Source organism: Pristis pectinata, chromosome 23 (genome assembly GCF_009764475.1).
Source record: "Pristis pectinata isolate sPriPec2 chromosome 23, sPriPec2.1.pri, whole genome shotgun sequence".
Classification (NCBI taxonomy): domain Eukaryota; kingdom Metazoa; phylum Chordata; class Chondrichthyes; order Rhinopristiformes; family Pristidae; genus Pristis; species Pristis pectinata.
This window is the reverse complement of record NC_067427.1, coordinates 30,303,740-30,328,592: the sequence shown is the minus strand read 5'-3', so window position 1 is coordinate 30,328,592 and position 24,853 is coordinate 30,303,740. Positions and strand designations below refer to the sequence as shown.

The 24,853-nt window shown below is 43.4% G+C and overlaps 1 protein-coding gene across 1 annotated transcript in view; it reads left to right on the top strand.

The window, feature by feature from the left end:
• Window positions 1-1,449: 1,449 nt before the first annotated feature.
• The window catches only part of tprn (taperin), a 64,458-nt gene continuing 41,054 nt past the window's right edge, over window positions 1,450-24,853 (top strand). The window contains exon 1 of the mRNA XM_052037268.1: window positions 1,450-3,942. Within this exon, the coding sequence (XP_051893228.1) occupies window positions 1,504-3,942 (2,439 nt within the window). The 5' untranslated portion in view covers window positions 1,450-1,503. The remainder of the gene's footprint in view (window positions 3,943-24,853) is intronic.

The following is a 24,853-nucleotide window of genomic DNA, read 5'->3' as shown; positions in this document are numbered from 1 at the left end:
TGAACATTTTCTATTTTTATTTCAGATTTCCAGCATCTGCAGCTTTGTTTTTTGATTTTTCAAGTAACCTCACAGTCTAGTATATCTGCCTATTAATAGCATCAAGTCAGAGGACAAAGCAGTTCAATGTGTGTAGAAGAGTATGCAGGGAGCAGTCAGTGCTTCAGATCAATGACGGTGTGCATGCAGAGGACATTTGCTGACTTTTGGATGAGTATTAACTGGTACAGTGCCATTGGGGACAAACGTGTGTAGGTGTGTCTATGTAGATATTTTTTGAATGATTATTAGGGTGCTGTACCCTTGTACACCCCAGTCCATTGCCTTACTGAATTGAAACATTAACCATGTAGATGCTGTGTGCAGAGAGAAAGTGTTTTGCTTTATTTACTCAGTATCCTGACTTAATTCCTCCTCTGCTGCTGGATGTAGATGCTGAAGCTCCCAATCCAACAGCACACTGGAAGTATCTTCACCGTGCCTCTTGCAGGGGCTCACACTCACTTCTTGGGGGCAATTATGGATGGCTTTGCCGATGAGCCTAGCATCCATAAATTATTACATTCAAGCCTGTAAGGTTACAGACAAGCATGGAGACACAAGTGGTAAAGGAGATGAATAAGAAAATATACAGGGTCTTCTTAAGCTCCTCTTTACTCTTTGGAGAGGAGGTTGAGGGGAGACATGATAGAGGTGTACAAAATATTAAGAGGAATAGATGGAGTGGACAGCCAGCGCCTCTTTCCCAGGGCACCAATGCTCAATACAAGAGGGCATGGCTTTAAAGTAATGGGTGGCAAGTTCAAAGGAGATGTCAGAGGGAGGTTTTTTACCCATAGAGTGGTTGGGCCATGAAATACACTGCCTGGGGCAGTGGTGGAGGCAGGTACATCGGTCAAATTCAAGAGATTGCTAGATAAGCATATGGAGGAATTTAAAATAGAGGGATATGTGGGAGGAAGGGGTTATATAGTCTTAGGCGAGGTTCAAAGGTCCGCACAACATCGTGGGCCGAAGGGCCTGTATGGTGCTGTACTGTTCTATGATTCTATAATAAAAGCAGGAGTCGGCCATTCGGCCCCTCTTGCCTGCTTCACCATCCAAATAAGACCAAACCTTTTACCTCATCCCCACTTTCCTGGGCTAACCAAAGATTCGTTCGACATATTGCAAGATAATAAGTCTTGGAAGTATCTCCAGAGGAACAGTTGAAGATCAGAGGAAGTTAACGCGGGTTTGAAGAAGTGGGCTGAAAGTTATCTGGGCTGCCCGTCACATCGAACTTCTCGCCCCCGCTGGGCTCGGCCACTCGGCAGTTTCCGGCAGGTGGCGCTGCGGGGCGGTCTGGGACCCGCCCACCGGTGACTGTGTTGTGGTCGCCATGGAGATGGGGGAGTGCCGGGCGCCGGGGCGCGGTGGTTGGCGGGACGGCGGAGGAGGGGAGCGGGAGGTCCGGGCTGGGCGGCACAGACGCTGAAGGAGGGAGGGAAGCGGTCGGTCGGGATGTCGCTGCTGTCCCGCACTCAGGAGCCGAGCCTGGACGCACAAGCGATGGCGAGGATGCCGGCGTGGAAGAGGGAGATCCTGGAGCGACGGAAGGCCAAGCAGGCGAGCCCGGCGGCGGACGGCCGGAGCTGGGAGCGAGCCCGGGCCGCGGGTCAGGGCGGCTGGGCGCCGAGCCCGGGCCGGGGGTCGGAGCGGCGACCGGAGGAGGAGGAGGAGGAGGGGGGTGGCGCCGTGCTGCTGGAGAGCATCGCTCCCGTCCAGGAGAACCCGTTCATCCAGCGGGAGAGGCGGCAGCGGCGGCTGGAGGAGCGGGAGGCGGCCCCAGCCCCGGGCCGCTCCGTGCCGCCGCTTCTGGAGCTCTACAGCCACATGCCGGGAGTCCGCACCATCCGCGCCGACAACATCATCATCATCGAGTCCGACCCCGACTACTTCGCCGAGGCCGGCCCCAGGCACGGCGACTCCCCTCGGGTGGGCGAGCTGCTGCGGGACGGCGAGGCCGCGCTGGCCGAGATCCGCGCCGCCGAGGTCTTCATCTACGAGGCGCCGCTGAGCCGCAGCGAGGAGAACCTGAGCAGCCTGGGCACCGAGGAGGCCGGCCCGGGGCACCTGCACGGCAAAGTCAGCCGCTTGCTCGAGAAGTTCGACCAAAACTACGTGAAGCCAGCCCGGTCGAGGAGCACGGAGAATCTGCTGGACGGCTTCTCCGCCAAGGACCGACAGAGCAAGCCACACTTGTTGCCAAAGCCCCTGGTCCTCTCCAAGCACAACCAAGCACGGTTGGGAACCCAGTCCAGGTCCTGGGGTAGCTCGCTCTCGGAGGCTGGGCGATCACCTGTCCCTGTCCCGGGCAGCGTGTCCCCCTCTCACCGCAAATCACCCCAGCCGTTCTCCCCCACGAGATATCCTGCTCCACAGTCTCCTGGCAGTGCGTCTGCGCTTTCCCACGTTGCCTTAAAGGATCAAGGTACCAGCATTTCCGAAGGTAGACCTTACTCGGTGTCCTCTTATCGTAAGCAGTTTGAAGGCTTGCACAGCGATGGATGGCAGAAGGATCTGCTCCTTAGGAAAACCCCATCACACAGGAACAACGAGAACGTTTTGAAAGACTGTACCGACAAGGGGGATAAGGTAATGGAAAATGGTCACCCCGAAGTTGATTTTATGGGGAACGATGTCCACTCAGTGAAGGAAGGAGAGACAGAAAACGAACTTCAGGCAAATACAAGTGACATTGGGATTGGCCATGTACCCACTCCTCTTAAAGCATCCAGCATGGAGGTTTCTCAAGGAGCTGAGAAGTGGAGGCCAAAATATGAAATGGATCCAAGAAAATCTCCAAAATCATTCCCTGAAGTACTCCCACCTATGGCAGCTGATGGTTATGGCATCTCTTCACCTGTGAATTCCAGTGCCACTCCTGTGGGGAAGGTGATGCAGAACCATAAGGTGGGAGGTTCAGCCAAAGTCACTCCAAACCAATGCAATGGTGTGTCTGCTTCCACTAGTCTCAACAACTCCTTTGAGATTGTTCCTGCCACTCCTCCAGATTTTACATCCATTCCAGAAGATGATGTCCAGGCAAGAGCATTAGCAAATCTTAAAAAGCAATCCAAGAACTCATTTGTTGTGATTCCAAAGAAAAGAGTGGGTGCCTCTGTGGCATCCAGAGATGTTTGTGATTCCAGGGAAACGAGCAATAAATCCGATGAAAAGCCAAAACCTGACATTAGTGCTTCCACTCCCAGTGAGATTCAAACAGACAGAATTTCAGGTGTTTCACAGGAAAGAATCAACCCATCTGACTGTGATCAGAGAAAAGGAAAGCTATCTGATGCAGAACCTCCTCCTTCCAAAGCAGATTTTGAGATGAAAGAGACTTTAAATAAGCCGACATCAAAAGGTAGTTATGATGTCTCTTCTAGGCACATGAGTGCTCAACTTTCATCGGGGGAAGAAACTTCAAGCATATTACCTACTGAGTTGTCAGAAGCAGAGCAGGATGCTGAATCGAGTGTAATATTAATTAGAAAAGGCGATCTCCCTGTCACTAATATAGATGATATTTTGGTGACAGAAGAAATTCCTAAACAGCCAACCATTGCAAAACCATCTGTTAAAAAGGACAAGCCTTTCAATGAATCCTTTGCTGGGCTACACCACCCCTTCATGCAACGAAAGAGTGGAAATACCTTCACTGTTGTTCCTCAACGAAAGCCAGCAAACAGTAGTCATGAGGTGTCAGTCAATGCAAATGACATCTCTCATGCAAATGGGGCCGATGAGCAGCCATCTGAAGAACTTGAACCAGCACTTGCCAAACTGGGGGTGTTATTAAAGAAGCGCTATCCAGCTGCTGAAGATATTCAGGTGATAGGAGGATATCTGTCATTGGAGAGATCCTGTTTATCTAAGAGTGGTTCCACGAGAAAGAAGGTAGGCATCTTATTCCAAGTGAAAACCTGCTGCCCATATGCAAGGTGAATTTATGTGGAGAGGTGGTGGGGATTGCCAAATTTTTCCATGTACGTTTGTCCCAAAAAAAGTTACCAGGATGAATTATGTGATTTATTTTCCATTGTCTATTCTTGAACATGGTCTTGTGAGAACATTCAGGTTAAGTTCCATCCCGCTTGTATTTTATCACCTTCTTAAGAGTCCGTTCTCCAGTCCACTTTTATTTTCCAACTTCACAAATGCACTGACAGTAGTTTTGTGCTCTCATGAAGATCCCATGGTCTTCAGGGTGCTATTTTCACTATCGAGAAGGAATGAACAGTTCAGTGACTTAGTCTAGTGATCCATGGTTAAGAACATAGAACAAAACAGCACAATACAGGCCCTTCAGCCCACAATGTTGTACTGACATTTTATCCTACTCTAAGATCTATCTATCTAACTCTCCCCCTCCCCCATCATTCATGTGTCTATCTAAGAGTCTCTTAAATGTATGTAATGTATCTGCCTCTGCCAGCAGTGCGTTCCATGCACCCACCACTCTGTGTACAAAAAAAAACTTGTCTCTGACATCCCCCCCAATACCTTCCTCCAATCACCTTAAAATTATGCCCACCTTAAAATTATCACCTTAATGTTAGCCGTTGTCGCCCTGGGAAAAAGGTCTCTGACTGTCCAATCGATCTATGCCTCTTATCATCTTATACACCTATATTGTCACCTGTCATCCTCCTCCATTCCAGAGAGAAAAGCCCTAGCTCGCCCAACCTCTCCAAAGCTTCCACATCGTTCCTATAATGATGTGACCAGAACTGAACACAATACTCCAACTGTGGTCCAACCAGAGCTTTATAGAGCTGCAACATCACCTCGTGGCTCTTGAACTCAATATCCCGACTAATGAAGGGCAACACACCATACGCCTTCTTAACAACCCTATCAACCTTTGCGGCAACCTTGAGGGATCTATGGATGTGGACCCCAAGATCCCTCTGTTCCTCCACACTGCTAAGAGTCCTGCCATTAACCTTGTATTCTGCCTTTAAATTTGATCTTCCAAAGTGTATCACTTCACACTTTTCTGGGTTGAACTCCATCTGCCTCTTCTCAGCCCAGCTCTGCATCCTATCAATGTCCTGTTTTAACCTACAGCAACCTTCTACACTGTCCACAGCACCACCAACCTTAGTGTCATCTGCAAACTTAGTAACCCACCCTTCCACATCCTCATCTGTTATTTATAAAAATCATAAAGAGCAGGGGTCCCAGAACAGATACCTGCGGAACACCACTGGTCACCGACCTCCAGGCAGAATACGCTCCATCTACATCTAGCCTCTGTCTTCTATGGGCGAGCCAATTCTGAATCCACACAGCCAAGTTTCCCTGGGTCCCATGCCTCCTGACTTTCTGAATGAGCCTTCCATGAGCAACCTTATCAAATGCCTTACTAAAATCCATGTACACCACATTCACTGCTCTTCCTTCATCAACGTGCTTTGTCACATCCTCAGAAAATTCAATCCAGCTCGTGAGACGTGACCTGCCCCTCACAAAGCCATGCTGACTGTCCCTAATTAGCCTATGCATCAACAAATGTTAATAGATCCTGTCTCTAAGAATCTTCTCCAGTAATTTGCCCACCACTGAAGTAAGACTCACTGGTCTGTAATTCCCAGGGTTATACCTATTCCCTTTCTTGAACAAAGGAACAAGATTTGCCACCCTCCAATCATCTGGCATGACTCCTGTGGCCAGTGAGAATGCAAAGGTCATCGCCAAAGGCGCAGCAATCTCTCTTGCCTCCCATAATAACCTTGGATATATCCCATCTGGCCCCAGTGACTTATCTATCCTAATGTTTTTCAAAAATTCCAGCACATCCCCTTTCTTCACATCGACATGCTCTACCATATCAGCCTGTTGTACACCATTCTCGCAAACATCAAGGTCTCTCTCACTGGTGAATTCATTGAGGACCTGCCCTATCTCTTCCTACTCCAGACACATATTTCCTCTTCTATTCCTGATTGGTCCTACTCTCACTCCAGTCATCCTCCTATTCTTCACATACTTGTAGAACGCCTTGGGGTTTTCTTTAATCCTACTTGCCAAGGCCTTCTCATGCCCCCTTCTAGCTCTCCTAAGTCCATTCTTAAGCTCCCTCCCGGCTGCGTTGTAACTCTCCAGAGCCCTGTCTGACCCTTGCTTTCTGAACCTTGGGTAAGCTTCTTTCTTTCTCTTTACAAGATATCTTGCGTCTCTTGCGTCACTCTACATCCTTACCCTGCCTCAATGGGACAAACTTATCCAGAACCCTATGCAAGTATTCCCTAATCAACCTCCACATTTCCGTTTTGAACTTCCCCAAGAACATCTGTTCCCAACTTACGCTCCCAAGCTCCTGCCTGATAGCATCATAATTCCCCCTCCCCCAATTAAGTACTTTCCCATATCGTCTGCTCCTATCCCTCTCCAAGGCTATGGTAAAGGTCACTGGTTATGGTCACTGTCTCCAAAATGCTGTCGCACTGAGAGATCGGAAACCTGATCAGGCTCATTGCCTAGTACCAGGTCCAGTATGGCCTCTCGGCCTGTCCACATACTGTGTCAGGAATCCTTGCTGGACACACCTAACAAACTCTGCCCCATCTATCCCCTTTACACTAAAGAGGTGCCAATCAATATTAGGGAAGTTGAAATCACCCATGACAACAACCCTGTTATTTCTGCACCTCTTCAAAATCTGCCTCCCGATCTGCTCCTTAGTGTCTCTGCTGCTGTTGGGGGTGGTGGGGGGGGGGGAGGTCTGTATAATACTCCCAATAGAGTGATCGCTCCCTTCCTGTTTCTGACTTCTATCCACACTGACTCAGTAGATGATCCCTCCAGGACGTCCTCCCTTTCTACAGCTGTGGCACTGTCCCTGATCACCAAAGCCACTTCCCCACTTTTTTGACCTCTGTCCCTGTCCCTTTTGAAACATCTAAACCCCAGAATATCCAGCAGCCATTCCTGCCCTTGTGACAGCCAAGTCTCTGTAATGGCCACAACGTCGTAGTTTCATATACTTACCCACGCTCATCACCCTTGTTCCTGATACTTCTCGCATTAAAGTAGACACACTTCAGCCCATCCAACTGACTGCAATTTTGCCCTTTCAACTGCCTGTCCTTCCTCACCTTCTTTCTACACGCTGCATCTACTTCTACACTAAATGCACCAGCCCCTAACCTATCAATCGGGTTCCCATCCCCCTGCCAAACTAGTGTATAGAAATCACCAACAGGACGGATTGTAGATGTAGCACTGTCTGAATGCTTAGGGCATTTTTAAAAATTTCTGATCAGCAATCCACTTCTCCCAAAAATAAATCTTGCTTTGTTATCCAGGCAGTATAATTCTCACGCAGGGGATTATTTTGAGTTTAAGTGGGATGATGACTGATTTTACCAGGAAGCTAGTTATAATTTGGAGCTGCTTAGCAGGTTCATTGGATTACGCAGGAAATATGGGACACAAATGGGTTACGTGGCCCCGCCAGCCCATGCTGCATTCAGATCTCCTTGTTTTTACTCAATAACACCTATTAGCTTCACCCTCTTCCTTATGGTTCGTTCACCTTTCTCTTAAATTCGTTTATGCTATTTGCTTTAACTTCTTCCTTCGGGACTGGGTTCCATGTCCTCAACACTCTTTGGTAATGAAGAATCTTCTGAATTCACTGCTGGATTTCTGTGCGATCACCTTAATTTGATTTCCCCTAGTTACATACTTCTGCACAAGTGGAAATGTTCTCTTTATCAAAATCTTTCATAATTTCAAAGAGCCTGGTATGTTCATCCTTTCCATAAGACATATGAGCAGAATTAGGCCATTCGGCCCATCGCATCTGCTCCGCCATTTGATCATGGCTGATTTATTTTTCCCTCTCAACCTCATTCTCCTGCCTTCTCCCTGTAACCTTTGATACCCTTGCTAATCAGGAACCTATATACCCAATGACTTGGCCTCCACAGCCGTCTGTGGCAATGAATTCCACAGATTCACCACTCTCTGGCTAAAGAAATTCCTCCTCAACTCTGTTCTAAAGGGATGTCCTTCTATTCTGAGGCTGTGCCCTCTGGTCCTAGACTCTCCCACTACTGGAAACATCCTCTCCACATCCACTCTATCCAGGCCTTTCAATATTTGGTAGGCTTCAATGAGATTCCCCCCTCATTCTTCTAAGCTCCAGTGAGTACAGGCCCAGAGCCATCAAATGCTCCTCATACATTAACCCTTTCATCCTGGGATCATTCTTGTGAACCTCCTCTGGACCCTCTCCAACGCCAGCACATCCTTCCTTAGATATGGGACGCAAAACTGCTCACAGTACTCCAAATGTGGTCTGACCATCTCATTATAAAGCCTCAGCATTACGTCCTTGCTTTTATATTCTGGTCCTCTCAAAATGAATGCTAACATTGCATTTGCCTTCCTTATTTACTGTCTCAACCTGCAGGTTAACCTTCAGGGAATTCTGCACCAGGATTCTTAAGTCCCCTTGCACCTCTGATTTACGAAGTCGCTCCCCGTTTAGAAAATAGTCTATGCCTTTATTCCTTCTACTAAAGTGCATGACCATACACTTCCCTACGCTGTATTCCATCTGCCACTTCTTTGCCCATTCTCCCAACCCGTCCAAGTCCTCCTTTAGACTCCCTGCTTCCTCAACACTACCTGCCCCTCCACCTATGTTTGTATCATCCGCAAACTTGGCCACAAAGCCATTGATTCCATCATCCAGATCATTAACATGTAAAGTGAAAAGTAGCAAACCCAACACTGACCCCTGCGGAACATCACTAGTCACCGGCAGCCAACCAGAAAAGGCCCCTTTATTCTTACTCTTTGCCTTCTGCCGGTCAACCAATCTTTTATCACTGCTAGTACCTTTCCTGTAATGCCGTGGGCTCCTATCTTGTTTAGTAGCCTCATGTATGGCATCTTGTTAAAGACCTTCTGAAAATCCAAGTAAACAATATCCACTGACTCTCCCTTGTCTATCCTCCCTGTTACTTCCTCAAAGAATTTCCTGATGTGCACACCCTCATATTTCATTCTACATCCTTTCCATAGTATACCATCCAGAATCATGCATAGTACTCTGTGGTCTGACCAAGATTCTGTGCAAGTTGAACATAACCTCCCTACTTTTCCATTCTGTCCCTCTAGAAATAGCTCCAGTTTTGTCTGATTATTTTCTTTTAATGAGCTTGCTAACCTGCGGTGCATCTTCTAGTGCTTGATGGATTTGTACTTCAGGATCTTTTCGATCCCCTACCCCATGTAGAACTTTACCGGGTACGAAGTGATCCCGCACCCCCCTTTTTTTTGTCTAACATTTATTTGCATTGAATTAATTTGACATTTGTTTGTCTCTGCGGCAGTTTAGTGTCCTTCTGTCCAATTTTATTCCTCAGTATTGACTATTCTACTTGCCCCCATCCCAAGTTTGGTCTCAACTACAAATTTAGTAGTTCTACTTTTGGTTCCAGATTCTAATTATGAATTTGCATTGTAAATCATGACAGTCCCAGTGATGATTCCCCTGAAGCACCTTACCTAGTGTTGTGAAGAGCTACCTTTTGCTTCCACTTTCTGCTTTCTGCCCAGAAGTGATCTAGCAATCCATTCTGCTATTTGGAATGAGACACTGTATTCTCAGGCCTTATTGGACTATTATGGGGAAACGTTATTGGAGGACTTTAGAAAATTTAAATAAATTGCATCTAATGCAATATTTCTGTGTGCTCTGCTGCCTCAAAATATTCAAAAGTTTGGCCAAGATACTTTATTTTCATGCTTCTAGAAGTGCCTCTATCCTCTGAGGATGGTTCCATTATTTTTGTATCAGTGTTAAGCTGACGGCCTGTAATTCCTCGGGCACGTGCTATTCCCCTTAATACAGGTATTGCATCGGCTATCTGCTAGTCCTCTGGCACAATGGCTTTCTGTAACAAATTATTAAATATGTGTAGTAATGTTTCTACTATCCCTTTCCTTCATTCTTTTAAAATCCACTTGAACCAGGGATTTATGGTACGAGTTTGATTATTTACTGCTCATTTTTCTATTAGAAAAGCACTCCTCTCATCATCTAATGTTGCATCCACCTGTTTTATCTTCCTTGAAAGTATGAAACAAAATTAGCAAATTAATATTTTTGCCAATTCCCTAACATTACCCACGGCATTCTTCTATGTCTTCATTGCCTTATTGCCATCCCATCCTTTTCTTTCCATTGACATTTGTGAAATACTTTACTATTTATGTTCCCTGATAAGTTAATATCATACTTTCTCTTTGCCTAACTAATCTTTTATTTATTTCTCTCATAATCCCTTGGCAGACAGAGTGTAGTGAATCTCTCTGTATTCTCTGCCCCCAAGGGTGTTGGAGTCCAGATCATAAGGTATACTTGAGGTGGAGATCGATAAACATTTGAAAGATATAGGAATTGAGGGATATGGGGAACCGACACAGAAGAGACCAGTGCAAATCATATTGAATGGCAAAGCAGACTTGAGGGAACAAGTGGCCTCCTCATGTTTTCTTGTGTTCTTGGTGTTCTCTTTTTACCATGCAGCTCTCAACTGTCTATGTACTTCATGCATGTGTCTCTTCTGACCCTCAATTCATGGATAATTGAATACATAATTCCCTTTAGTGTTTAGTATGTTCTTTTTGTGGAATGTTTTTTTCTTGCATTCTAAGTGCTGTTTTAAATCTTTCCAAATTGTTCAATTTTGTTGTTTGTCACCTCTGGTCATTTCAGAAACTGCAATCTTATTTGAATTGGAGCTATTTTAGTACTTTTCATGAAAGCTTACTTTGATTTTCATCTTTGAATTCCTGAGAGATTTTGGAGTAGATGCAATCTTGGGCTTTTGACAGCTCCACTTTCTGAATACATGTGACATTCAACTGTACAAGGTGATGAATGTCATTCTTGTGCCCAGTGTATATTTTAGTTCAGTGAAAAGGATTTCTTGATTATAAGTCTGATCCTTCATTCTGAGCTCCTTTAACTTGGCTGTAATTAGTTGGATTTCTACAAGAACCCAGAGGCTTTCAGGCTCATCTGGGCAACAGCAGGGATGTAAAATACAGATAAATCCATTGCAACGAATAATCTGCTGGAGGAATTCAGCACGTTGAGCAGCATCTGCAGGGAGAGGGGGGGAAGGAATTGTTGACATTAATCCATTGCACTGGACTGTAAATGGTAAACACAGGTTTCAGCTTGGTTGTAAAAGGCTGAAGTGTTTAAAAACATTGTGCTACGCTCAGTTATGGTGATAGTAAATCTCAGTTGTTACTTCAATGAATTACTAGATACTGTTTTTCACACATGGAGTGAGCACAATACTGTAATCTTTGAGATTTATTGAAGATTTTTTGTTTTCTGTTGTAAGTTCTAGTTTTGAAAATTCCTCATGCAGAGAATGTGGATATTGGTCCTTCTGAAAATTTACTGTGGCACTATGTTTCAATTAATGCAGGAGCTTCCTCATGTTGCTATTGAAGGATCACAAAAATCATGCTTTTTTTCTTTAAATTCTTGGTCATACAAGGGAGATGAAGTATTCTGCTTTTCTTTTTACTTGCCTTGACATATGCAATACAGTTGACGGATGGTTACCATGCACATGGTATATCTGGGGGTAAGGGGCAGGTCCAGACTGAAGAACACCATTATCTGGGCAGGGGTTCTGGATCAAGTGTGAGGGTCATGTACTGGGACATGTGGTACTCCCACTTGTGAGTGCTAAGGAAACATATTATTTCTACATGTGAGTGGCAGTAGAGATTATAGGAGCTGTGTGCAAGAGTCTATGGTTTTCTAGGATGTGAAGTATGACATTGTGAAATGGAGTTCTTAACTTGTCATGATATGACTTTCTTATTGTGCTAATTGCAAATTTAGTGAGTTGGATTTAATTGTAAACTGGTTGCACCCTCTACATTTATCTCATCACTGTATCTTGCATTTATTATAGCTGTGAACATGCTGATTGTTTGTCACCTGACATCTATGTAAACAGTCCCTTATTTGGATCACACAGCGAGTGATAAAATGAGTCATCTGGAAGGGTTGAGAATCATCCTGTTCATGACGTGATCTAAGCTCCAAGTGCACTGGCAGATTTTTATCTGGTTAACATAGCTAGTCATTGTTTGGATTTCTGATTGGAGTTGGCCCTTGTGAATCATCAGCAGGTGGGAGTAGGTGATTTAATGCATGAGTTGAATCATACTCATTGTATGCTTTACGTGAGAGACTGCTTTCAGTTTGGTTCATGGTGTCCAAAATTTGATGTTAGTGTTGAGTGTAAACCAAGATGGTCCAATTGTTCACTCTGCAAGTGTGTGCATTGCCACTTATCTTTTGGGGTTAGTGGGGTATTGTTACAATGGGATGTGCCACATTAGCGGTGTGGGTGAAAAGTATATCACAATTTAATATTAAAATAAATGTCGCTGATGCCAGAAATCTGAAGTAAAAGCCAAAACTGCTGCAAATACTCAACAAGTTGTGCAACGTCTGTGGAGATGTGGTACATTCACAAAAAAAAGTTTCAGGTCGATAACCTATAATTATAACTGGAATAAATTTGAAGTGTAACAAATTAAGGTGCAGAGAAAATGGGGGGAGTGGGGAGAAAGCAACAAACAATCTGCTGTCGACGTTTTAGGTCAAAACCCTACATCAGGACTGACAACTCCTTTCCCCACAGATGCTGCTCGACCTGCTGAGTTCCTTCAGTAGATTGTTTGTTCCTTCAGCTTTCAGCATCTGCAGTCTCTTGTGTCTCCAAGCAACAAAAGGGAACCATGGCACTGTGGAATGAAGGAAAGATTAATGCTAGGATGGGAAGGATGATGGGGCAACGCAAAAGAGGGTGGTAATGGGACAAGTAAGAAGAGAGATGTGGAGGAGGTATAAATGAGTAGCAGAATCATTATCTGGTCATTGAACTTGGTATAAAATACTCCAAACCAGTGTCCAATTGCTTGGAAATCCTGATGGTTTGGCATCTGGCTCACTTATTAGTCCAGAATATGAGCTAGGGTCCAGAATGCAGGCAGGGTGCATGGCCAGAGCCAGAGATCAAGAGTGCAGTAATGGTTAGGGTCCACACTGAGGGTTCTGTATGTGGCCGGAGCCAGTGTCTGGAGTTCTTGGGTCTGAGTCTCCCTTTGAACCTGCTGGGCTCGCTGGAAAATTTAGTATACCACTGTGCAATATATTTAAAGAAAAGTGTATTAATGGGAGTAACATCCAATGGTCTGGAAAATCTGCTGGTCCAGCACTACCAAAGTCCCAAGTGTGCTGGATCATCGGAGGTTTACTGTATTAAAGCCAGAGGTTGTAATCTGCTTGGTTAAAATATGAGGTTTGTGCTCCTTGAACATGGAACGTTGTGTTCATCTTCATCGGAACATCAGCTCATTCCAGCTTTCTGGAAAAAGCACCATACAATAATTTCAGAGAATGAACTACGATGTGATTTGTGTCGTCTCAAATCTATTTTTAGGTTCTCATTCCTGTATGACCCTCTTTGCCATGCACAATCATATTTTGGTCATGTAGTCCCTCTGTGTTCCACCTTGTCACAGATTTTTCACTTGTCTTCTTGTCTTTGCTTTCTAAGCTTTGTTTATCTCTAACTCGTTCCAGTATGATAAAAGATCATTGACCTGATACCATTAACTCTAGATGCTGCCTGATCTCCTATGTCTTTATATAATTTTATGATTTTACAACAAATTAAGATGTTGATTGGAAGCATGAAGGGTGGGGAACAAACACTCTCTAACGGGCAACCTGAAGAATTAAATCCTTCACCACTCCCCCAGGTTGCTTGTCAGCTGCTATTTAAGGCATACTATTTATCTTGAAATTTCCTGCTTTATTTACACTGCATGGACTGTACATGGTTAACAGTGTGCTAAATATGAGTGTGGTATCCAAGGAGAAGAATAAAAAATAAGGGTTATTTACCTACTGCCCCAGTGTTTTATATGTTTGGGAGTTGCAGCCCAAGCATTTACGGTTGTCTAATCAACAACGTTCTTCCATCATGGAGACAAGAAGAGATTCTGCAGATGCTGGGATAACTTTCTTCCATCATAAGGTCAGAAGTGGGGAAGCTTGCTGATTGTGCAGTATTTAATTCCATTCATTTTCTTAGCAAATTAAGTAGTTCATGCCTACATGAAGCAAAACCAAGGCAACATTCAAGCATGGGCTGATAGGTGAAAAATAGCATTTGTACTATGAATATATTGGACACTGACCAATTCCAACAAGAGGGGCTCTAACCTTCCATCCTTGATGTTTAGTGGCATCAACTTTGAGTCCCCCACCATCAACATCCTGGGAATTACCACTGATTGGAATCTCAACTGGACCAACTACATAAATATTGTGGCTAAAAGAGCAGAGGCTGGTATACTATGATGAGTAACTACTGAAACCTCAAATCCTTTCCACTATCTACAAAACAAGTCAGTATGAAATATTCTCCACTAGTTTGGATGAGTGTGACTTGAGAAACACTCAAGAAGCACTTCAGGCCCAGACAAGGGTTTCAACAGTAGGTGAGCTGCGCTGGAGAAAAGGTTGAGCAGTTTCGTTGGCGGTGTGGATATGTGCTTGGAGCTAGTCTCTTTGTCAACTATGACAATAAATGTAGACAGTCTGATACAAGCTTAACATCCATGGGAGGGGTTGTCATGGCTGTGGCAGTTAGGATTAACAATGGTCTTACTAGTATGTAGTTTCAGGTAATTACTGCCATCCAGTAATGGGAATCAGGTAAACAAGACAAGTCAGGAACAGGGGAGAGGTTGAAGCAAATGTTTGGTGTGGTCATTTGGTGGCTAAACTACTGGACTAGTATCCAGAGGATTATATTTTATTATTCTGGACATGTTGAAATCCCACCTTGGAAACAGTGGAATTTAAATTAAATCTAGAATTAAGAATCTTGACTGTGACCATGAACATAATTAATTGTTGTGTAAACACTTCTCCATTTCAGTAATGGCCTTTTGGAAATCTGGCATCCTTGCTTATTCAGACTGGGACCCTCAATGCAGTTGACTTTTAACTGCCCTCTTGAAAGAAGCCAATCAATTTACAGGAGAGTTCTTTGAAATTTGCGGCACTGCATTAGTGTATAGCCCTAAAATTTGTGCTCTCTGGAGTGGGATTTGAATTCTCCTTACCTGGACTGTGTACTGTCGACTGAGCTGCAGCTAATGTTATTGGAATGCAGGTGGCTCAGCATGAGAACAACTTGCTTGTACTTTATCTGAATTGTCAGTCATGTGCACAAGTCTCTGGAATGGGGTTTGAATCTTGATCTTCTGACACTGAGACAAGAATGCTGACTCTGAGCTAGCACTAAGATTAAGCAAAGGTGCATTTAGACATTTTAAGTTCATTAGTAGAATGATGAATGGTTTGTTCACAATTTCAATCCATTAATCTTGCCTGGAGGATTCTTAAGACAACTCTTTTGGGATAGGAAATGGTGACTGCTGCTGTTCTGCTTGGCTTCTTATTACTGTGCTGTGGTTTTTTAATAATCCATGATGAGATGCAGAGTTTTAAGGACCTGTTTCCACTAATGAGTTAACAGGAATTGGAGCTCAAATTTCACATTCCCCTGTGGCATTTAAACAGAACAAAATGCAGCAAAATATTTGTCACAGCAAGACTGTTCTTTAGCAGTCTCCTAGTTTTCAGTAGAATAATGTGGAACTAATTAATACTTCGAGCAGAACCTGATGATCTGTACTTCCCAACCTTTTGTAAATTACTTCTCCCCTTTGTATCCCTGAACTGAACTCAGTTGACCTGGACCACCTTGTAAGTGATGTATTAACAGTTTCTGCAAAGTATAAATAGTGCCTGCCTTGTGAGTTCATTTTTTATAGCTAAGTTATGACTTGCAAACTTTGTACTATGATGACTACACAATGGGTTAGTTTGAGGTTTGCAGATAAACCACACCTTCTATGCAGTTTGTCTGGAGTCCACTTTGTATTTGTGTACGAGTGTTCCAAATTTCATCATCCTTCTGTGTGAGAAAATATTTTCCGATTTTATCTGGAGCAGCCTTACTCTATCTTTAAGATATTGGATTGAATTGAGTGACTCGCAACAGATGAGAAATAAAGGACCGCAGATGCTGGAATCTAGATGAAAAACACGATGATGCTGGAGGAACTCGGCAGACCAGGCAGCATCCATGGAGAAAAGCAGGCGGTCAACGCTTCGGGTCAGGACCCATCTTCAGGACTGCATTAGTCCTGAAGAAGGGTCCTGACCCGAAACGTTGACCGCCTGCTTTTCTGCATGGATGCTACCTGACTTGCAACAGATGTATCCTTGGGGATCTGCTGTCTGTCACTGTTCAGGCCTCAGTGCATCAAGAATTTCTGTCTGCTCTTGGCCTAACACAATCGTTCATATTACCTTAAGTCCAGATACCATCACATCCCTCTCTGCTGCTGGCCACAGCACTGGTCCCAGCTAAAGAACACTGAAATTCTGGAGAGAAAGTCTGGAAGCCCCCTACATTTACACAAAGATGGCTAATATAAAAATGGGGCTGCTCACCCTGTAGGGAAAAGGTAATTAAGTATAAATGATTTGTTTATTCCACTTTGCTTTATTTTCATTTTATTACTGATTGCTAATATAATTAAAATATTTTAACAAGTTCATTCTTAATTCTTTAAACTTTATATAATTTTACCTTTTTGAATAAGTTTTTATCAAAGATCAAAAGCCTTTGTCAGGGGCAAACCATGAAAGACTGCCAGAACACACTGGTGATGCAACCTTTGTGCTACATCGCCCAAGACCTTTGAGCTACTTGGAAGCTGCTCCACAGTGTGGGATGCCTCTGAAATGAAGGAAGTCAGTTTGTTTAGCTTTTTGTGCCCAAAAAAGATAAGAGTGGATATGTGGCATCCAGCCAATGGGCTGGGTGCAGCCTGATTTGGCCCCATCTCCTTTACCTTTGCTTTCCTCCACCAGAGAAAATAGTCTGAATCTACCCTATCAATTCTGTTATTTTAAACCCCTAAACCGAAGGGATCACTTAGAGATATAATGGCCTGTAGGGTGAGGAGTGCACGTTCACCAGAATGATATTGAGCCCTGGTTGTATACAAGCCAAATTTATACAACCAGGGCTCAGTATCATTCTGGTGAATGTGTGCTCCACACCCTTCAAGCCATTATATCTCTCTTCACAGTTGGTGGCTGAAATTGCTTGTAGTTCTCCGGAGAGGGTCTGCTTAAGGCACTTCCTTATTTTTAGTTTCAGTCCTTGAGCAAAGGCCATCAATCCTGTGCATTTGTTTTAGTGAACACCTACATCCTTATTTGCTGCTCATAATATCTCACCCTGAAGTAACTGTCTTTCTTGGATAACCTCCTCAATTTCTTAAATCAAACTCCATCTGCAGAAACTCAATTTGTCAGTGGAGCTTTTGTAATTTGCTGTTTCCCCTCGACAGAACTAACAACACCTAATGTACTGTCACTCACCAATTTAGCTATGCAACCCCATTTTTCTTTCAATTTAATGAAAAGCTGAGGTGTTAGTCCACCACCTTGAGTATCACACATCAAGATCCCATCCCATAGAGAATAAGTGCTCTTTCATTCTGTCTTGGATAATAAAAACAATAAAAATATATAATAGCCTCATAACCACCTAATTTACCTGTCCTGCTATCTTCAGAGATCTGTGGATATGATCCCTCTGTTCCTCCACACTGATCAATATCCTACTTTCTTGTATATTCACTTGCTTATTTGCTCTCCCCATATACAGTACATCAGATTGAATTCCATTTTCCACTCCTGTGCTCGCCTAATCAGTGCATTGATACCTTCTACAGCCTAGAACTTTCTTCCTCTGTATCAATCACACTGAACAATTTTGGTATCATCAGAAAACTTGTTAATCATGGCCTTTGTTTATAAGTCCAAGTCATCATCAATATATTGAACATAAGGTAAAGAACCAAGTCCAAAATACTGCAGACTGCCACTGCACATTGCTTTGCAGTCAGAACGTTTCTGCTAGCCATTATCCCTTGCTTTCTCCTACTGAGTTATCTTGTCACATTTTCTCGTGTCCCTCAGGCTTCTACATTCTTGGTCAATCTGCCATGTGGCAATTTATCAGTTATCTTGCTAAAGTCCATGCAGACCTGTATCAACCCTCAATATTATCTCCTCAAAAGGTTCATTTGATAGTCGGATTTGACTTGCCTTAACAAATTCCCACTCACTCCTTCATTAACCTTTCTTCCTTTAAATGCTGATTTATGCTACCTCTCAATCTGTTAGGCTGACTGTAACTACTCAGGTGTTCACTTCCTCCATGCTGGTGGACTTGCTTCGGGCATGGTGTTGGTGAACTGCCTCGGCATTACAAAAGGATGGAGCCTAAGCTATTTCCTTTCTTGCTCTTTTGAAGAGGCCCGGACATATTAACTGGGTGGCGCGGTAACGTGGTAGTTAACGCGACGCTATTATAGCCCCAGTGATCGGGGTTCGATTCCCATCGCTGTCTGTAAGGAGGTTGTACGTTCTCCCGTGTCTGTGCGGGTTTCCTCCGGGTGCTCCAGTTTCCTCCCACATTGCAAAGACGTACGGGTGGGTTAATTTGGGTATAAAATGGGCAGTGCGGACTCGTTGGGCTGGGAGGGCCTGTTGCCATGCTGTAAATAAAATTTAAAAAATTTAAATTTCAAACAAACAATCTGCTGGAGGAACTCTAGGTTGAGCAGCATCAGTGGAGGGAAAAGAATTTTTGGTGTTTTGGGTCAAGACCCTGTATCAGGATTGAGAGTGAAGAGGGAAGACAGCCAGTGTAAAGAGGAGAGGGGGAGGGGTGAGACGGTCAGTAGGTGATAGGTGGACGGAGAAGGGGTGAAGGATGACGGTTGGGGGGGGGGGGGGAAGGCATGGAGAGGGGTGGAGTTGGGAGACAGGCAGGTTGATGATAGATGGAAACAAAAAAGGCAGATGGAGCCAGGTAGGGGGAAGGGACGATCAAGGTAGAGACATCTGGGGGAGGGAGGTGTGATAAGCAGGAACACAAAGGCCACCAGTGCTGGAATCTGTTAAGAAAAGAAGGTGAAGAACAGAGGGAACTAGATGGGGGAGGGTTTCAGTGGGTGAAATATGTGGGTAGAAGGTGGATGGAACCAGGATGGAAGGGGGATGAAAATGGGGGGTGAGGTATGGAAACGGGAGGACTGGAGTAGGATTGGTAGGAGAAAGGGGGTGGGGGACACGAGCTAAGGGTTATCTAAAATTGGAAAATTTGGTGCTCATACTATTTGGTTGTCGACTACCCAGGTGGAATATGAGATGTTTCTCTGGTTTGCATTGGGCCTCATTCTGGCGATGGAGAAGGTCAGGGATGAACAGGGTGGTATGGGATCGGGAACTGAAATGAAATATTTTACCCTGGATTGGCAAATTGTCCGCTGTTAATGAAGACGGTGCAAACTGTTCATTTGGAATTTTTTGTTAGTCCTGTGAAGTACTTTGAGGTGGTGTACCACAGTAGAGGTCCTGAATACATGCACTTTGTTGTTAAAACTTGGCTAGACATTGTAGAAGATCTATGGAAATAAAACCCTCAATTGTCCAGCTCTTCAGTGATTTTTTTTCTAGATAAAGCAAAATTTAGGCAGTAGGGTATTGCTGTGGGTATTTGACATTCTGTGACCTTTGCTCTGCTTCAAAAGGTGATAATGACAATGATCTGGCATAGGAGGTGTCTAGCTATCAACATAATATGGGCTAAGTACTGAGCAGACAATTAGAATGCAGTTAGAGCCTTTTTTAAAAAGGGTACAGAGTTACCGAGTGTAGTGAGAACCTGTGTTGGTTTCTGCGTTGTTTATTGGTTATTACAAGTGGTTGGTGGTTTCGTGCTAGTACAAATGCTTGACATTTCCTGAAGGTATTGTTCAGTGTTGGGCCCCGTTCTATGTTAAGTGCTTTTTGTTTAAAGGAATAGCTCACAAAAGAACTTCAACCCAGTCACTGGATTACCTTTGTCCGAGAATTGTTCAGGAAATCCAAAAAATAATTGATAAAGGATAGGGAGTCATTCCCTTGGCATTTGCCCCATAGTTAATTCTTTTATATCTTCGTTGTTCGGTAAAGCCATTTGTTTCCTGATTATGCTGACTGACTTTTGCATACGTGGAAGGCTAGAGTTGCAGTTATGATAATTGGGTGGGAAAACTTTTAATAGTTAAAGAACACGTGGTAGGGAGGCATGTCTGTTCAGTGGCAGGGTGGCAAAATCAGTTATACAAAGGTACAGTGAAGGTCTATATATGCAAATCATTTTGAAATAGGTTTCTAAAATTGTGTGATGTCAAATATTATGTTTCCAATGGGGCTTTATGACAGTTAAGATATTTGAAGAAAACCCCTATTAAGCTTTTATCATTTTTCTCAATGAACCAATAAAGGAGAAATAAGCAATTAATTGACCTTGTTTGCTGTCATATAATCAGTGTCTGAGGATTTGTGGAGTGTCAATCTTTTATTTACATTAAATTCCTTAAATTTTATGTTATGCAAATCTGTTGGAATAGATTGAGTTTCTGTTCTAAAGCCTTTGTCAGTGGTGAGTTGTCAAAGGTTGCAGGAGCACCAGTGGTACAATCTTGGTGCATATCGTGTGAGGCCCATTTGCCACCCAGGGCCTTGCGGGCTGATTTTTAGGTACAGGCAGTCATTGCTTTTCTGCCTTGTATGTTCAGAAACGGTACATGTGGATGGGTGACCAAGTCCAGGCAGTGGGCTGCTTGCAGCTGATCTGGCCCCTCATCCTTAAGCTTTGCTCTCCTGCACCAGAGAAAGTTGTCTCTCTGAATAAACCATATCAATTTCTTTCATCATATTAAACACCAAAATTGAATAGAGGGCTCATCTTTTAATGCAAGCCAGATTTATATGACCAGACCCCATTATCATTCTGGTGACTGTGAACTTCACACCCTACAAGATCATTACATTTTCTTTCACAGTTGGTGGCAAAAACGGCGTACAATTCTCCACAGAATATCTGCCCTTGTTAGGTGTGCTGCTCACATTCACTTGAATATAGGCCAACAATATTATGCCTTTTAATGAATGTCTACATCCCTTTCTCATTTACTGCTTGCAATATCTCACCATGAAGAAATTATTCTGATTTGTCTCTCTTGGATAACCTCTCATTTTCATATATCAAGCTCCATCTGCACAAACTCTGCTCACTTAATTTGTCAGTGGAGCCTTTGGAGTCATCTTGGTTGTCTCTTATCATTTGTTCTTCCAGTGAACAAAGTCAGAGAAGACTCAAAGGTATAATTACTCTTGTATTATAAATGTCATGTATGAATTTCAAGCTGCCACCATCTCTCATTAGAACTTGTGTTTGTTTTATTTTGCAGCTTGAAGTAAGTGTCCACATTTGTTTTTTTGAAGGTCTTGAGTTCAACTGAGCAAGCTATCGATTGATTTGAAGGAAATAGGTGCTTTATATGTAGAGTTTAATCAAGATTGTTGATGCGCTTTCTTTATCTACACTTTCAGGAAATAGATTTATACTGAAGGACTTTAATTAATCTGCATATCTTTCACCTGATTAACGTGCAGAGAGGAATTTTTTTTATTATCTTGTCTGATTATACCTGATTGGGTATCAGTTAGATATGGAAGGGTTACTGAATTGTGATTGTAAAGTGGTGCTCCTGGTCCTAATCTGAAAGATGTTTGTCACAGTATGTCACCATATTCCTGATATCTTTCTTAAAAAAATCTAAAAGTTTAAGGCAGAAATAGATAAGTTCCTGATAGGCAAGGGAGTTGAAAGATTATAAGGGAAAGCTGGGAATGCAGAGCTGGGGTTAGAGTTAGATCAGCAGTGATCTTATAGAACGGTGGAAAAGGCTTGAGGGTCCAAGTGGCTTACTATTGTTCCTAACTCTATATTTGTACATCCAGTTGTCTCCTCACTCACGAACTACCAGAGGAAGAATGCTATTTTATTTGCCTTCAAACACACTTTAAAGCTTTATCCCCATTCTTTTCCCACCCAAGAGAAAATTTTCTATATTTCCTTTTGAAAACTCTTAATATTTAAACCCTCGGTAAGAAGAACTATAAATTATTTAAATACAAGGAAATGGCTGCTGAAAAAGGCAGTTGCTAATCTTGTGGAACAGTAACCACAGGCAAAGTTCACAGGTTAATTTGATAATGGGGTGGGGTTGCCGAAAAACTGTATTTCCTGTGAACGAAAGGTGTTTGGAGAAAGCAGATGACATAGGGCAGTTTTGTTCCAAACGGCCCAGCGGATGGATGATTGGGTGTAGTAAATGGGTGTTGTCCTTCTGCTGTACTTAAACTATCAAAAGGTCTTCAATAAGGTGCCACGTGAGATTATTAAACAACATTTAACTGCTTGATATTGTGAGTAATATACTTGTGAGCATTGAGGATGGGTTGGCAGATTTAAAAAAAAGTGTCCTTTGCTGGTTTGGATGCTACAATTAGTGGGGTGCTGCAGAGATCAATGTTGAACCCCAGCTGTTCACAATCAGTATGAATGATTTAGAAGAGGAAATCTAATTTATGCAAGTTTTCTGATGATTCAAAGCTTGTGGTGGTGGTGTGGACTGGGAGGAGAATGCAGAGGTTTCAGGGGAATATGGACAGGTTAAGTCATGAACAAGGACATGGGAGATGGAGCACAATGTGGAAAAGTGTGAGGATATCCACTTTGATAGGAAAAAAGTATGTATTTTTTAAAATGGTGAGATAGTGAAAAGTCTTGATGTTCAGGGAGACCTGGGTGTCCTTGTATACAAAACACTGAACTTTAACACACAGTTACACCAAGTAATTAGGAAGGAAAATAATATGTCACCACTGTCATGGGCCGATCTCAAACAATGAGGAGACAGTACAGGAAGGAGGTAGAGAGTCTAGTGGCATGATGTCAAGACAACAAGCTTTCCCTCAATGTCAGCAAAATGAAGGAGCTGGTCATTGACTTCAGGAAGTGGGGTGGAGTACACACTCCTGTCTGTATCAGTAGTGCTGAGGTGGAGGATATGGTTGAGAGCTTCAAGTTCCTAGGTATAAATATCACCAACAGTTTGTCCTGGTCCAGCCATGGATGCTACAGCCAACAAAGGCATACCAGCGCCTGTACTTCCTCAGAAGGGTAAGGAAATTCAGCAAGTCCCTGCTGACTCACCAATTTTTATAGATGCACCATAGAAAGCATCCTATTTGGATGCATCAGTTTTGTATGGCAACTGCTCTGCCCAAGACTGCAAGAAACTGCAGAGAGTTGAGTGCAGACCAGTCCATCATGCAAACCAACCTCCTCTCCACTGACTGTCTACACTTCCTGCTGCCCCGGGAAAGCAGCCAACATAAGCAAGGACTCCTCCCACCCTGGTCATCCTCTCTTCTCCGCCGCCACCCCCTCCCAATCACAAGATACAAAAATCTGAGAGCACGAACCACCAGATTCAAGGAGAGCTTCTATCCCACTGTTATCAGACTCTTGACCGGACCTCTCGTATGCTCAAAGATGAACTCTTGATCTCACAATCTATCTGGTCATGGTCCTCGCACTGTACTCATCTACCTGCACCACACTTTCTCTGTAACTGCAACATTATATTCTGCACTCTGTTCCTTTTTACTACCTCAATGTATTTGTGCATGGCATGATATGGCTGGATGGCATTGCAAAACACAAGTTTTTCACTGTATCTAGGTACATGTGACAATAATAAGCCAATACCAATATGTTAACCTTTATTGCAAAAAGATTTGAGTAGAGTGCTCCAGTTATATAGGGCTCTAGTGAAGGCCACATTTGGAATATTGTGTACAGGTCTGGTTTCCCTACCTCTACATCAAAGGCTCATCAGATTGATTTCTGGGATGGCAGGCTTGTATGAAAGATTAAGCAGACTGGGCCTATACCCTTTTAGAGTTGAAGACTGAGGTGTGATTCCATTGAAACATCTAAATGTCTTGTCAGGCTTGACGTGGTAAATGTGGCGTTGTTTTCCTGTGACTGCAATGTCCAGAGATGGGGGTCACAGAATCAAAATAAGGAGTTGGATCTTCAGCACAGCTTGAAGGAATTTTTCAACCAAAGACTAGTGAATCCTTAGAATTCTGTCTGCAAGTCACTGAGTATATTCAAGCAGACTTTTGGATATTGGGGGAAAACAAGGGACCCAGGAAAGTATGTCTGAGTTGAAAGATCAGCTTTGATCTTGCTGAGTGGCCTACTCCTATTTGATAAAACTGCAGCCTTCTGCGGGACAAGGAGTATATCATGAGGGTGCCTGGACACAATAGCTAATGTGGTTGTGACTTTTTTCATTTTCCATTTATTTTTGATCCCTGGATTATCTACAATCGGTAGAATTATAATTGAAATTTAGCAGTGATTTAGGATGGTTACGACAGAAATCAGTGTGAATATTGAATGAAGTGAGTATATTTATATGGTCCTTATCTTAAGGTGTGCATAGACTGTGGACCGATTCCATCTCCTCTTAGTCTGTGTGCTAATTTAGAGTCGTGGAGATAAAGCACGGAAAAAGGCCCTGTAGCCCACAGAGTCAGTGCCAACCATCAAACGCCCAATTTAACAGCAATCTAACACTAACCCATTCTATCCTCCCCACGCTTCCATCACTCCCCCCAGAACGCTCATCTACATACTCGAGTCATAGGGAGAATCAGCACGGAAGGGCAGTC